General features: G+C 44.4%; 2 protein-coding genes across 2 annotated transcripts in view; both read left to right on the top strand.

The window, feature by feature from the left end:
• The window catches only part of RHPN2 (rhophilin Rho GTPase binding protein 2), a 67,988-nt gene that overhangs the window by 15,234 nt on the left and 37,453 nt on the right, over positions 1 to 15,301 (top strand). Inside the window, exon 3 of the mRNA XM_061138952.1 lies at positions 13,904 to 14,032. Within this exon, the coding sequence (XP_060994935.1) occupies positions 13,904 to 14,032 (129 nt within the window). The remainder of the gene's footprint in view (positions 1 to 13,903; positions 14,033 to 15,301) is intronic.
• On the top strand, positions 4,997 to 7,919 carry LOC133050860 (ribosomal protein eL22-like). Its single transcript, XM_061135148.1, has one exon. The coding sequence runs from the start codon at positions 6,547 to 6,549 to the stop codon at positions 6,937 to 6,939; it is 393 nt and encodes a 130-aa protein (XP_060991131.1). The 5' UTR covers positions 4,997 to 6,546; the 3' UTR covers positions 6,940 to 7,919.

The raw sequence follows: 15,301 nt of genomic DNA, 5'->3' as shown, positions 1-15,301 counted from the left end.
TAGAGGACCTAGCAGCTTCCTCTTGTTTACAGAGTGCAGACTTTCTTCTGCAGAGTTCTGGGGTAGCTCTTGCCAGCCCCATGCCACCTTCTGCACTGTGTACGGGAGGCAGGCACTGTGTATACTACCAGCTTAGTGAGACAGATGCCTCCTAGAGCCCCAGGAAGGGATGGGGAGTGTTTGCTGGGACCTAGAACCTGGAAAGCTGGCAGGATATGGCTAATGGCTGTTTTCAGTGGGTCAAGTTCACTCTTGGAGGCCTTAGGGAGCCCAGGATGCTTGGAGACTGCTGGGCAAAGCCAGATACATTAAACCAGGTTTTGGTAAAAGAGCTACGAGGCGTGTGGTCACAAATATGTTTGAGGAGTATGGTCTGCTCTTCCTTATGGGCCGCTTACCTGAGCACTCAGTGAAGAGAGGAGGAGGGTTTCTTACCATGAACTTAAAAAAAAATTGTTTTTCAATTTTATTGCAATTGAATTGCTATACAATGTTGTGTTAATTTCTGCTGTACGGCAAAGTGAATCAATCATACATATACACATATCCCCTCTTTTTGGAGTTTCCTTCCCATTTGGGTCACTGCAGAACATTGTGTAGCATTCTCCGTGTTATATAACCTATAAAATAGGTTGTTATTATCTCTTTTATATATAGTATCAGTAGTGTATATAGGTCAATCCCAATATCCCATTTCATCCCACTCTCCTCCTTAAATGCATTTCTGAATCAATCTGTTCCTTAGGAAAGATCTCTGAGGTATGAAGTAGGAGAAAAGAAAAGTGCAGGACAGCATGCCCTGCGTATACATTTTAAGGGATGAAGAAAATGCTGTTAGGGGCTCTTGGGAGCCAGGCAGGGTAGAGGTGACTCCTACTTGTCACATTATACTTTCAATGTTTGAAAGTCCTTTTCCAAAGTGTATGGATTATGTTTATGCATTTTTATTGTGAGATATCCAGAAGAATTGTGAGAGGCCCAGAAGAATAGCGTAAGTGACCCACTGCCCCTGGGTCGGAACGACAGCGTGTGCCTATGCTGGTTTCGTGACTCATTGTTCCTGGAGGAGACTGGGGAAAATGCTGTAACACGTCACCTTTTGAAATGTCTGACTGTGTCCTTGTCCCCAGAGAAGTCTGGACCTGGGAGTTGTCAGGTCCATTGTGCAGTGGACCTCATCGGCCAGGGCAGCTCAAGAGAGCCCCCCGATTTTAGGGGGACCTGCTGTGCACTGAGCTTGACATGCTGAGGGCCCCGCTGGTGTGTTTTGTAGCCTTGGGTTTTGGTTGACACCTTGCCAGGCCAGCAGTGCAGTTGAGAGGGGTGGGTGGGGAGCCCTGACCCTGTGCCTGTCTGTTCACCCAACAAATGGATTTGTTGAGCACCTGCTAAGTGGCAGGCAGTGCCTGAAATGCGAGGGGATAAGGCTGTGAGCAATTCAGACGAGGCCCTGCTTTCCTGATGCTTAATCTCTCTTGGGGGAAGCTTAATACCCAAGCAAACAAATCCGATCACGTCAGGAGGTGATGTTTTCCAGGGCACCAATGAAAGAGAAATGTGACAGAGGCTGACACAGCGTGGCGTGGCCTTGGAGACCGAAGGTGGTCAGGGAGGCCCTTTTTGGCCAGGGCACTTGGCGTTGCTAAGGCAGGGACTAGGGCGGTTTTGTCTGTCTTGCTCTGTGAATGGCACCAGCAAACAGCCTCTCTGAGGCTCGTTGTCAAGTCCGGTGTTGAGCTGGCAGGGATGGGGGTGGGGTGCGGGTGGTTAATGATTCTTGCAGTGACCTAAAAGTTCAAAGTGCCCCTCTCTGGAGAATGTTGTCGGAGGAAACCCTAAAGGTATTTATTAATCTGACTTAACCGGCACCAACCGTTTCCCAAAAACAAATAGGGCATTTAGCCAAGTGCAGCTCTGGCCCGTGGGTGTCCCTGGGTGGCCAATTAGGGGGCTGTCCCTGCCAGCAAAGGGTAGTCAGAAAGTGGGCCCTGCTGTCCTGGCTGGCTGTCTATTTTCAGGTTCCCAAATGCCCTGCTACAGTCTCCCGATGAAGGTAGAGCAGATGGAACGTTTGGGGGAGTTTGTGTTTGGGAAACTGACCCCCAAATGCAGAAATGGTAGGGTCCCAGTCCTTATGGGCATCAGTAAGGGAGCTTTGAGGCTGGGTGGGTGCCGTGAGGAGCCAGGTTTTATAGGCTGCAAGCAATTCAGGCGAGACCCTGCTTTCCTGATGCTTAATCTCCGTGGGGAAGACCGACTCTGATCCGTATCGGCCAAGAGTCTGTGAGCTTCCTGGAATTTGATTCGAAAGATATCAGGTATTTTAAATGTGCCTTTTCAGGCTAAGCAAGGACAATATCCTCTCTTTTCCTAGCTACCTTCCCTCCCTTGAGAAAAAGCTGGGGTAGCCATGTGATGATGTTTCTCAATAACAGATGGTCTTTGTGAAATTCAAAGCCAAGTTGTCACACAGCTCAATTTTAACTAACTGGTTCTTTGAACAAGGGCAGACATTTAACATCTTGGGCTTTAGATTCCCTTCTTGGGGCCAGGGGCGCCTGGAAAAGAGTGAAGGGACCAGTGCTGTGAGGCATTAGGGAGTGGCAGGGACTGTGGTGACGAGCAGAGCATATGCTTTCTGGGTGGAAGGGGTGGGGCATCTCCAGTGCGGCCCATATGGAGGGCAAGTGCTAGAGTAGATCTTCAGTTTTGCCTTTTTTTTTTTTTTCCCACGAAAAGCCAGAGATCTGACTCCCCTCCCCCCCACACCCCCTGACTTTTTAAAATCTTCTGATAATTGAATTTTAAAATATTGGCAGCTAGTTCAAGGGGGAGGAAAATACCCTGAGAGTCAAATAAGCAAGTCCCATGGATCTCGAATGTGTGACTTCTGAACCAGAGGGTGATGAAGTCCTGGGACACGGGTGCCCTGGGGTACGTTGGTGTATGAGCGTGATGTGAGGTTCAAGACTGCTCACACTACCAGTTCTGAGGGGGACTGATGTCTGGGCAGGGGGATGTATGAGCCAAGGCCTTGGGGGCACCTGCCTTCCCGCCCTGAGAGGTAGGCTGGTAGCAGATGTCCTCCCAGACCTGCTGATCTGCTGCCTTGGCTGGGTGGCCACACGGGAGCACCGGGCAGTGCTCACTCCAGTCTCCCTGAGTCGCTGGTAGAGCAGGACTTGGGGTCAGATGGATTAAGGCCACACAGCTCCAATAAAGTCTCTGAAGCTGGTACAAGCCTGTATTGCCTGTCAACAAGCCTGTTCCTAGAGGGACATTTTACTAAAAGACTTGGGAGAAAAATATCACACTAAAATAAATGGACATATGTGGGTCAGAATGCAAATTCACGTACACCTTTAAGAGAAAACATGGGGATGTTAGAGAAATTCTGGACTTGGGGCAAAGAAGCCATATATCCCATGGCTCATCTTAATGGTGGAAAAGGTCTCATGGTGGAAAAGGGGCATGTGTGGATGTGGTCAGTAGCCACAGGAAATCATTGAATGTGGCTCTCCTTTCCCCGTTCACACATGGTGGGTTGATCACTCAGAGAGAGTAAGTGGGATACCTTTTAATCCTTCTGCAGTGTGTGTAGGCTCTTTATGAAAAGCCCAAGGGAGTAGGGGCTTCCCTGGTGGCTCAGACGGTAAAGAATCCACCTGCAGTGTGGGAGACCCAGGTTCGATCCCTGGACCAGGAAGATCCCCTGGAGAAGGGAATGATTACCTACTCCAGTTTTCTTGCCTGGAGAATTCCATGGACAGAGGAGCCTGGTGAGCTACAGTCTATGGGGTTGCAAAGAGTCAGACATGACTGAATAACTAACACTTTCACTGTCAAAGGAGTAGGCTTCTCCTTGGTGGTCCAGACCAGAAGGTAGACCCAGGGCAAGAAAGGGCTAAAACATCCTGGTGGGTCTCAGAAACTCTTTTGGCTGTAACTTCAGTTATTAGATAACAGGCATCCCCAGAGGAGGAGTACACACAGGTGAAAGCTGAGAAACCCCATGTTCTTCCAAGAAGATCCCTGGAAAGGATTCATTTTCACCCAGAAAGGCAGCCCCGGTGCAGAATATCAGTGTTGAAGGGACCAAGGTTCTGGTCTTCATTCCTGATTTGGGCCAGCTCCTCCCCCAGCTGGTGCACAAGGGAGCTGGCACACACACCATATTAAACTGGTGGCATCTTATGGAAGAAGCCCCCCCTCCACCAGTGAATTCATGAAAAATCATGATCTGTATTCAGAACCGTACACACTATAGAGTTGATTTCTGAGTCAGCATAGTACCCTGAGGTCAGCATTGTGGAAACGCACCCTGAGGGCCCCTCCTGGCCACCAGCTTTTTCCCAAGTGACCCTTGATCTACGTGAAGAGGCCTGCATCCAAAGAGCAGCTCACCGATTTGCTGTAAATCCTAAATCTCAAGTTGTTGCCAAGTTGAAAAGAAGTGGCAGATCAATATACAGAGGTGGGAAAAGCAAAGCGTCAGCATGTTTGGAGGTTCTTCAGGTATTTGGTTGGGGGTCTTAGGGCCTATATTGTCATATTTAAGTTGGACCCATTCTGTTGCTAAGAACCAGTCTCTCCCCCGCACACACACACACACACCATTGACTCTGAAGAGTAATCTTGACTCTGCCCTTTGTTCTTTCATAACCTGAAATTTGTGAAGCCTCTACCATGTGAAAAAAGGTTGCAGGAGAAAAACAGGGAGATAGTAGGCAAAGAGGTCTTATCCCTCCAGGAATCATAACTGTTTGTCTTGCCTCACTCTAAAATGTATTTGAGGGACTTCCCTGGTGGTCCAGTGGTTAAGAATCCCCCCTCCAACACAGGGGATGTGAGTTTGATTTCTAGTTGGGGAACTAAGATCCCATATGCCTCGGAGCGACAAAGCCCAAGCAAGTTGCAACTAGAGAGCCCATGAGCTCTAGAGCCCATGCGCTGCAACTAGAGAAAGCCTGCATGCTACAATAAAGAGCCTGTACAACCAAATAAAATAAAGATAATAAAAAATTTTAAAAAGATAATAAAAAATGAAATCAAATAAAATGTATTTGAGGCACCCTAACACACTTGATCCCCTAGAGAAGGAAATGGCAACCCACTCCAGTGTTCTTGCCTGGATAATTCCATGTATAGAGGAGCCTGGTGGGCTGTAGTCCATCGGGTTACAAAGAGTTGGACACAACTTTTTGTTGTGTAGTGCGTGACTAACACGCACACACACATACACACAACACACTTGTATAGTGTGTAAGATTAACAGGAACGATGAGGATGTGGGGGCAGGCAGAAGAAGAATAGAAGAGATTTAGTTGGAAGTAAGACTAGTACCCACTACAAGGTCTTATATCCTCTGTTAGACATGGGCCATGTTTTTCTCTGAGTTTTCCAGCAGGCAGTAAGAAAGGAATGTGATCTGGAACACATTTCATACCCATTATTCAAAATCAGACAATTTACTAAGAAGAAGCTGTTCCCAACACCAAGGACTGGGAGAATTTCCTCCTTTGCACCCTCGTGGATGTTATCAGCTAGTGAATCAGTCATGTTCTCAGTAACGTCTCTCTAGTGCAGGTTTTACAAGGGGCAAGTTGTGACCCATGGTGTGTAATGAAATCAATTCAGTGGGTTGCTGTGGTATAATAAAAAAAAAAAGTGTTTGGTTTTTGTGCCTGGTTCCTGGCCCAGAACTCCTAAAACCCTTGGAATTACTTGTGTGTCTTGTATGCTAATGAGATGACGCCCAATGGGGGTTGGGGGCCTTTGGGAGCTAGGGAGGGTGCTGTTTATCAGAAAGAGCAAGCCCGTTGAGCGGGTTGGAACTTTCAGCCTCTCCCCTGGACTTCTGGGAAAGAGAGGCTGGAGACTGAGTTTAATCACCAGTAGCCAATGATTTAGTCAATTATGCCCACGTAATGAAGTAATGAAACCTCCATTAAACTGCTAAGTGATGGGGAACTTGCAGGTTGGAGAACACACCAAGGGTCAGGGAGGGAGGCCTGCCTGGAGAGGGCGTGGAGGCTCCGCACCCTCCTCGGCCTGTGGATCTCTTCCACCTGGCTTCCCTGAGCACTGTTCTTTACCGTAAACCCCAGTAGGGGCTTCCCTGGTGCTCCGGTGGTTAGGGTGCTCACTGCACGCCCTGAGGGGTTCGATCCCTGGTTGAGGAACTAAGATCCCATAGGCCTTGCATTGTGGCCAAACAAGCAAACAAAAAAACCCACAGTAAATGTCAGTAAAAGGTTTTCCTGAATTTTGTGCACCATTCTAGTGAATTGTTGAAGCTGAGAAAGGGGTTGTGGGAACCTCTGATCTGTAGCTGGTTGGTCAGAAATACAGGTATCCTCCCCACCCCCCACCAACTTGCAACTGGTGTCTCAAGTGGGCCAGCCTTGTGGTACTGAGCCCAGAATCTGTGGGATCTCTGCTAACTCTGGGAGTTGGTGACAGAATTGAATTGAATCGTTGGGCACCCAGTTGCTGTCAGAGAATCAGAATTGTAGAGTTTCAAACTTTATTGTTTTTTGAAAAGTTATGAGAATTGCTGTGATGGCACGGCAAGCCTTCAGGATGGCGCTGAAGAAAGATAAGAAGCCTAAGAAGTCAACCTGGAAGTTTAATTTGGATCTTACTCATCCAGTAGAAGATGGAATTTTTGATTCTGGATATTTTGAACAGTTATTGTGGGAGAAAGTTGAAGTGAATGGCAAGACTGGAAATGCTGGGAATGTCATTCACATTGAATGCTTCAAGAATAAAATCATAGTCGTTTTTGAGAAACAGTTCTCTAAAAGATATTTGAAGTGCCTTACCAAGGAATACCTTAAAAAGAACAATCTTCGTGATTGGCTTTGTGTGGTTGCATCAGACAAGGAGACTTATGAGCTTCATTACTTCCAGATTAGTCAAGATGAAGATGAATCTTGAGTCTGAAGGCTAGAGGAAACCATCCTTTATAGAGGTTTGCTTGCTAATAAAACAAATTAAGCATACAAAAGAAACATCTTGAAATGGACCTTTAGCTTGTCAGTGAATAAAAAACAGACTTTTTAACAAATAACAGAACAGAAAATAAATAACAAAACAGAAAATTTATGAGAGTTGAATAAACTATATTGGAGAATATCACATGTATGGCAGAGTCATGGCATATGGGATCTTAGTTTCCCAACCAGGGATGGAACCTCCACCCCTATAGTGGAAGTACAGAGTCTTTACTTCCAGCTTCCCCTGTGGCTCAGACAGTAGAAAGTCTGCCTGCAATGCAGGAGACCCTGGTTCAATTCCTGGGTCAGGAAGATCCCCTGGAGAAGGAAATGGCAACCCACTCCAGTATTCTTGCCTGAAAAAATCCCATGGACAGAGGAGCCTGGCAGGCTACAGTCCATGGGATCCCAAAGAGTCAGATACAACTGAGCCACTTAACCACTGGAGTGCCGTTCTGAGACTCGTTTTTTGGGGCAGGAGGTATATGTGTATGTGTGTAGTGTACTGTGATACAAAACTCATTTCTTACTGGGTGATCATGTCCTTCTCCAAAAAAATTCCCAAACCAGTGATATTCACCAATTGAGCTTCCAATATCTCATTGCCTGGCTGTGGAGTCCAGACTATGCATGAACGAAAACTTACTGGGCAGTGAAACGGCAAGTGCCATCCTATTTGCAGCCAGGTCATGACTGCTCTTTCTTTTCTTTTTTAAAAAATACGTATTTATTTGCCTGTGCTGGGTTTTAGTTGCAGCACACTGGATCTTTGATCTTTGTTGTGGCATGCAGGTTCTTTTGTGGGATCTAGTTCCCCGACCAGGGATCAACCTGGGTCTCCTGTATTGGGAGCGCAGTCTTAACCACTGGACCACTGGGGAATTCCCTACGACTGCTCTTTCTGAGTGGGCGTAAGCTTGTTGGTTGGTCATGGAGAACAAGCTGAGGGAAGGGAGGTAGAGAGAGGGAGAGAGAAAGAGAAGGGAGTATAAAGACACCATGAAGAGAAACTGATGCACCCAAATATGTGCAGGGTGTGGAGAGTCCCCGGGGGAGGTCTGACTCCAGGGGAAGTGGTTTAGTGCTTTGCTGTCTGGAGGAAAGGTGGACAGGTGGTGAACAAAGCAGGTCAGTGACAGGTAGACAGGTTTTCGTCAGCTGAGGATGGGGAGGTGGTCAGTTACTGTTTCTGGCTGGCTGGGCTCTTGCTGGTGACCCTCAGGTGTCCTCATGTGTGACAGGAGGACACTTCTAGTACTTGGCCTGAACCATGACTGAGGACTTGCCAGGATGGTTCAAGGAAATGTATTCAGGAAGACCTGGCTTAGAACTTGGTGGTTACTGTCACGGTTGTTTTTGCAGTGGTTCTGAATCTGTAGAATGAGCTAGCACCTGAAAGATCTTTGAGTAGGTAGCAAAAGCCCTCCTTTGGGGACTTGGGTAAAGTCTGTTCCTCCATCCAGCTTCACACTGTTCTGCTAAATGGATATAGTACATTTTGCTTATCCACTTGCTTGGTGCATATCTGGATTGTTTTCTACTTTTTGGCTGAGGAATAATGCTATTATAAACAGTCACATTCATGTCTTGGTTTGGACATGTGTTTTCATTTCTCTTGTATAGACTCCTAGGACTGCAATTACTTGGTTATACAGTAAGTTATGTTTTAACATTTTCTGAAGCTACCTCGCTGTTTTCCCCAGTGGCTGTGTCATTAACGTTCGGGAATGAGTGAGGTATCTAGTTTCTCTGTACAGCCTCACTAATACTTGTTATTGTCTTTTTTTTAATTACAGCCAGTCTGATAGTTTTGTATTGGTATCTTATTATGTCTTTAACATGCATTTTCCTATTGACTAAAGACACTGAGCATCTTTTCGTGTGCTTTTTAGTCATTTATAGAACTTCTTTAGTAAAATGTCTATTCAAATCTTTTGCCTATTTTATGAATTCAGTAAAGTTACAGGATACAAAATCAATATACAGAAATCAATTGCATTTCTATACACTAATAATGAACTATCAGCAAGATAAATTAAGAAAATATTCCCAACACTTATACACCATTGGTGGCTCTGTATGTTGTATAGCCACCATGGAAAACAGTATTGAGATTCTTCAAAAACTTAAGACTAGAACTGCTATGTGACCTACCTACTCCATTTCTGGGTATTTATGAAGAACACAAAAGCTACTTTGAAAAGATACAAGCACCCCATGTTCATTGCAGCAATATTTATAATAACCAAGATATGGAAGCAACCTAAGTGTCTGTCAGTGGATGACTGGATAAAGAAAATGTGATGAACAGGCGCGCGCATCTGCATGCATGCACACACACACACACACACACACACACACACACTCACACGGAATATTATTTAGTCATAAAAAGGAATAAAATCTTGCCATTTGCAACAACATGGATGGAAATTGAGGGCATTATGCTAAGTGAAACAAGTCAGAGAAAGACAAATACTATGTGATCTCACTTATATGTGGAATCAAAACAAAACAAAATAAACAAAAAACCCCAGATCCTGTATATTGCAACTGAGAGTTCACATGTTGCAACTGAGAGTTCACATGTCGAAACTGAAGATTCCTCATGCTGCAAGAAAGAAACAAAGATTGAAGAGCCTGAGGGCCACAACTAAGACCCAGCACAGTCAAATAAATATATAAATATATATTTTTTAAAACCCAAGCTCACAGATACAGAGAACAGATGGTGGTTGCCAGAGGTAGGGGTTGCAGGATAGATGAAATGAGTACAAATTTCCAGTTACAAAATAAGTCATGGGAATGTGATGTACAGCATGGTGACAACAGTTATTAATACTGTATTGTATGTTTGAAAGTTGCTAAAAGAGAAAAAAAAAAGAAAGTTGCTAAAAGAGTAAATCTTAAAAGTCCTCATCTTAGGAAAATATTCTATAACCATGTATAATGACAGATGGCAAGTAGATTTATTATGGTGATCATTTTGAAGATATTCAGATATTGAATCATTATATTGTACATTTGAAACTAATAGAATATTGTATGTCAGTTATAACTCAATTAAAAAAAATCTTTTGCCCATTAAAAAAATTGAGTGATCTTTTTATTATTTAATTAACAGAACTCTTTATGTTTTCTAGATACAGATTCTTTATCAGATACACAATTTGCAAATATTTTCTCCCAGTCTGTGGCTTTTTTCTTCTTCTTCTTTTTTAGTATTATCTTCTGAAACACTGAAGTTTAAAATTTGACAACTCAAATTAATGTTTCTTCTTTTATGGATTTTTGTGCTTTTGTTGTGTAACTAAGACTACTTTGCTATCACTTCATGGCAGATAGATGAGGAAGCAATGGAAACAGTGACAGACTTTATTTTCTCGGGCTTCAAAGTCACTGCAGATGGTGACTGCAGTCATGAAATTAAAAGATGCTTGCTGCTTGGAAGAAAAGCTATGACCAACCTAGACAGTATATTAAAAAGCAGAGATATTACTTTGCTGACACAGGTCTGTCTAGTCAAAGCTATGGTTTTTCCAGTAGTCATGTGTGGATGTGAGTGTTGGACCATAAAGAAGGCTGAGCACTGAAAAATTGATGCTTTTGAACTGTGGGGTTGGAGAAGACTCTTGAGAGTCCTTTGGACTGCAAGGAGATCAAACCAGTCAATCCTAAAGGAAATTAGTCCTGAATATTCATTGGAAGGACTGAAGCTGAAGACTCCAATATTTTGACCACCTGATGCAAAGAACTGACTCATTAGAAAAAACCCTGATGCTGGGAAAAATTGAAGGCAGGAGAAGGGGATGGCAGAGGATAAAATAGTTGGATGGCATCACCGACTCAATGGATATGAGTTTGAGCAAGCTCTGGGAGATGGTAAAGGATAGGGAAGCCTGGTGTGCTGCAGTCCATGGGGTAGCAAAGAGTTAGACACAACTGAGCTACTGAATAATAACAACAAGAATACTTTGTCCAATTAGAGGTCACGAAGATTTCATTCTAGGAGTTTTGGAGTTTTTGCTCTTTTACTGAGGTCTCTGATCCATTTTTTAAAACTTTACTTTTAATTGGAGGATAATTGCTTTACAATGTTGGTTTCTGTTGTACAACAACCTGAATCAGCTGTAAGTTTTTATATATCCCCTCCTTCTTGGAGTCTCCCTCCCACCCCCAACCCCCATCTGATCCATTTTGACTTGATACTTGGTTTGGTGTAATGCTTAGACTGAGATTTATTTTTTGCATATTGTGCAGAAAAGAGTTATTGTCGCAGGCCTGAGAAGTCTATCTTTAGAAAGCCCTGCTTGCAAAGTTGGCACTTGGCTGGTGTGTGGAAATATAGATTTCGGGAGAGTTCCCCTTATTCCTAGGACTGATAAGAGGAGCTCACTATACTTAAACTATTTGCACAAACCACGTGAAGTGAAGTGAAAGTCGCTCAGTCGTGTCTGACTCTTTGCGACCCCATGGGCTATACAGTCCGTGGAATTCTCTAGGCCAGAATACAGGAGTGGGTAGCCTTTCCCTTTTCCAGGGGATCTTCCCCACCCAGGGATCGAACCCAGGTCTCCCACATTGCAGGCGGACAAACCATGTGATTAATAGCAAATACCTGCTTTCCTTCTTGGAGTCTTAAATTTTGGAACATGCTAGGCAGGGATGTCTACCTGACCAACCCCCAGTAAAAACCCTGGTGATCTTCCTTGGATGACAGCATTTACACACGTGTTGTCACAACCCTTTGCTGGAGGAATTAAGCATGTCCTGTGTGACCCCTCTGGGAAAGAGGACTCTTAGCAGCCTGTGCCTGGTTTCCTCTAGACCTCACCCCATGCGCCTTTCCCTTAGTTGATTTTGCTGGATGTCCTTTTGCTGTAATAAATCCTGAGTCCTGCAAGTCCCAACCCCACCGACTCGAGGGGCGGTCTTGGGGACACTGACATGCCTAGAAATGTCCAATTGCTTCAGCACCATTTATCAGAAGGACTCTTGCTCCTTGAATTTTCTTGTCACCTTTGTCAAAATCAATTTACCATAAATGTAAAAATTTACTTCTGGATTCTGTTCTGTGCCATTGCCTGTCCTTATGCCAGTACCACATTGTCTTGATTACTTAGGCTTTATAGTAAGTTTAAAATCAGATAGCATAAGTCCTCCAACTTTGTTCTTTTTGAAAATTATTTGGCTCTTCTAGGTCCTTTGCATTTCCATATAAATTTTAGGATTGGTTTGGTAGTTTCTCCTAAAAAAGCTTACTATGGTTTAGATTGGAGTTGCTGTTTTCACATTTTTTTAAGTTTATCTTGCTTATTTATTTGACTGCACTGGGTCTTGGTTTCTGGGACTTTCTCTAGTTGTGGTTAGCGGGGGCTCCCCTTGGTTGCGGTGCACGGGCTTCTCATCGCGGTGGCTTCTCTCGCTGCAGATCACAGGCCGTAGGCGCAGGGGCTTCAGCATGTGGGCTCAGTCGTCGAGGTTCACAGGCTGTACAGAGAGAGGGCTCAGTAGTGGTGCTCAGGCTTAGTTCCTCCACGGCATGTGGCATCTTCCCCAACCAGTAGTCAAACTCGTGTCCTCTGCATTGGCATGTGGATTCTTACCCACTCTACCACCAGGAAAGTCTGTAACTGGAATTGATTTGAATCAATTGATGGATCAGTTGGAGAGAACTGACGTCTTGACAATAGTGAGTCCTCCAATCCATAAACATGAAATATCTGTCTGTTTAATATCACAGTAGTGTTTTGAAGTTTTCAGTGTACAAGATTTCTGCTTCTTTTCTTAATTTTATTCCCAAGTATTTTATTCTTTCTGATACTATTATGAGTGAAATTATTTTCTTAATTTCATTATAAGATTTCTTGTCGCTAGTATACAGAAATAAAATTGATGTTTTTATTTTGACCTAGCTAAATTTATTAGTTCTAGTATTCATTTTTTGGGTGCCTGGGAATTTTATACATGCAAGATTATGTCAGCTGTGAGTAAAGTTTTACTTCTTCCTTTCGGTCTAGATGCCTTTCATTTCTTTACCTTATTGCTACTGGCTTGAATCTCTAATATGGTATTGATAAGAAGTAGCATAAATGGACATCTCTGCCTTGCTCCTGATCATAAGGGGGAAAGCATCAATCTTTCATCATTAAATATGATGTTAGCTGTGGGTTTTTGTAGATGTCATTTATCAAGCTTTGTAAATTACCTTTTATTCCTTGTTATGGATTTTTACCATAAATCTGTGTTGGATTTTATCACATGCTTTTTTTTCTTGCATCTATTGAGATGACAGTTTTTCTTTTTTTGTGTCCCTTATTCTGTTGCTATAGTATGTTACATTAGTTGATTTCCAGATATTAAGCCAACCTTGCATTCCTGGGATAAATCCCACTTGGTCCTCTGTATATGTTGCTAGGTTCAGGTTGCTAATGTTTTGTGGAGGATTTTTACATATATATACATGAAAGATACTGATTAGTTTTCTTGTGGTGGTTTCCTCTGGTTTTGAATCAGGGTGATATCAGCCTCATAGGCTGGGCTGGGGAATATTACCCACCCCGTCTCTTTTCTCATCTTTTCCCTTTTAAGGAGATAATTTATGGTCCCTTACGGGTGACTAGGAGCAACTTCTTTTTCCTCTTCTCAAGGCTAATCCTTACAGAATTCAAGTTAAGCAGCTCAGTGTCATTGGCTAAATCCTAGGTCCATGTATGGACAGATGTGGCTCAAAATGGAGCAGGTTCCTGGCCTCCCTGAGACACCTTGTCTGATCACAGCTGGCATCTCCATCTGCAAGCAGGCCCCCAGAGTTCCCTACAGGGACCGGGGTGGGGTGTCTGCTCCACCGGCCACTGGGGGATGCCTGGCTGAAGTTGCTTCTCTCCCCCTTTCTCTTTTAACAGAGCAGCCACGAACCAAAAGGTACGAGAACAGGTGCGCCTGGAGCTGAGCTTCTTGAATTCAGACCTGCAGATGCTCAAGGAAGAGCTGGAGGGGCTCAACATCTCGGTGGGAGTCTATCAGAACACAGAGTAAGTAGGGGCAGTGCTTCTGTCGGATACTTTCTGAGCCTTGGGAAATGTCTACAGCAGGGATGGTGCACAGATAGGCCCCAGGATGTAGCCAACCCCACTTTGATCTGGTTTGGGATTGAGCAAGGTGCAGGAGTTAAACAGAACCTGTATAGGGTTTGTTGGAAATACCTGACCAGTTGGAGAAGAAGGCATTTATTTGTCCTGGGGCCACTTGGGACACAGTTTTACTGGAGAGCCTTGTGGCTGGTTTCAGGCAGGGAGATGGCACCCCTCACGTAGCCTGAGTGATGCCTCTGCCATAAAGAGGCCCTGGAAGGGTAGCTCTGGTCAGCTCTGAGAGTCAGCCAGCCACTTGGGGCCCAGGAAGCCCTGTCTTCTTCCGTCTCCACCTCAGCACCATGCACACGATCTGACTCTGGGTCATTCTGTTGATAAAAGTTGAGAAACATATAACAAGCTGCCTTTTCCAGCAAAGATCATGAGACTTTTGCAAGTTCCCTGAGGGGATAATGTAACTGAGACATGTTGGAAATGTCTCCCATTGAATATTTGAGAAAGAAATATTCTGATTTAGAAGCATCCCTTAGAGAGTCTTTGTGGGAGGCCAAATGTTGAGGTGTGACCTTCAGAAGAGCTTAGAAATTCTCCCTTCCCAAGGTGAGCTACCTTGGAAGGAAAAGTCCATCTTTTTTTTTTTTTTCCTATATGGACCATTTTAAAAGCCTTTATTGAATTTGTTAGAGTATTGCTTCTGCTGATTATGTTCTGCTTTTTGGCTTCGAGGCATGTGGGATCTTAGGCCCCCGACGGGATAGAACTCACACCCCCTGCATTGGAAGGTGAAGTCCCTACCCCTAGACTGCCAGGGAGGTCCCCAAAAGTCCATCTTTAAGATGAAATAACCTTGAGAACTGCTAAAGAACAGTTTATGTACTTTTCTGTCTGGGGAAGTAGGACTTTTCAAAAGGTAAGGGAGCCCCAAGGAAAACTCAGTCAGAAAATAACGCCCTGGATGAACCGAATGAAAATGTTGGGGAGCCTTCCATCACCTTTGAAAGGTGCTTTTCTTGATCGTCTTCTGCACAGTCCTCTGTACTGTCCCCAGGGGGTTTTTCTGAGCCACGGGTGAAACGTTTGCTTCCTTAGTGGCCATCCATGAGCCAGGCTGTGTGTCCTGGCTCACTGACCTGTGAGCTCCCAGCATAGTTCTGACACCTGATCAGTACAGTCAGCGAACAGCTTCCCCCAGCTCATGCTGTATACTCA

The sequence above is a fragment of the Dama dama genome, chromosome 4 (assembly GCF_033118175.1).
Source record: "Dama dama isolate Ldn47 chromosome 4, ASM3311817v1, whole genome shotgun sequence".
Lineage (NCBI taxonomy): Eukaryota > Metazoa > Chordata > Mammalia > Artiodactyla > Cervidae > Dama > Dama dama.
This window is presented reverse-complemented; position numbering and strand designations above follow the sequence as displayed.

Excerpts from the sequence above, each read along its gene's own strand:
- LOC133050860 (XM_061135148.1), top strand. The coding sequence starts at position 6,547 with ATGAGAATTGCTGTGATGGCACGGCAAGCCTTCAGGATGGCGCTGAAG.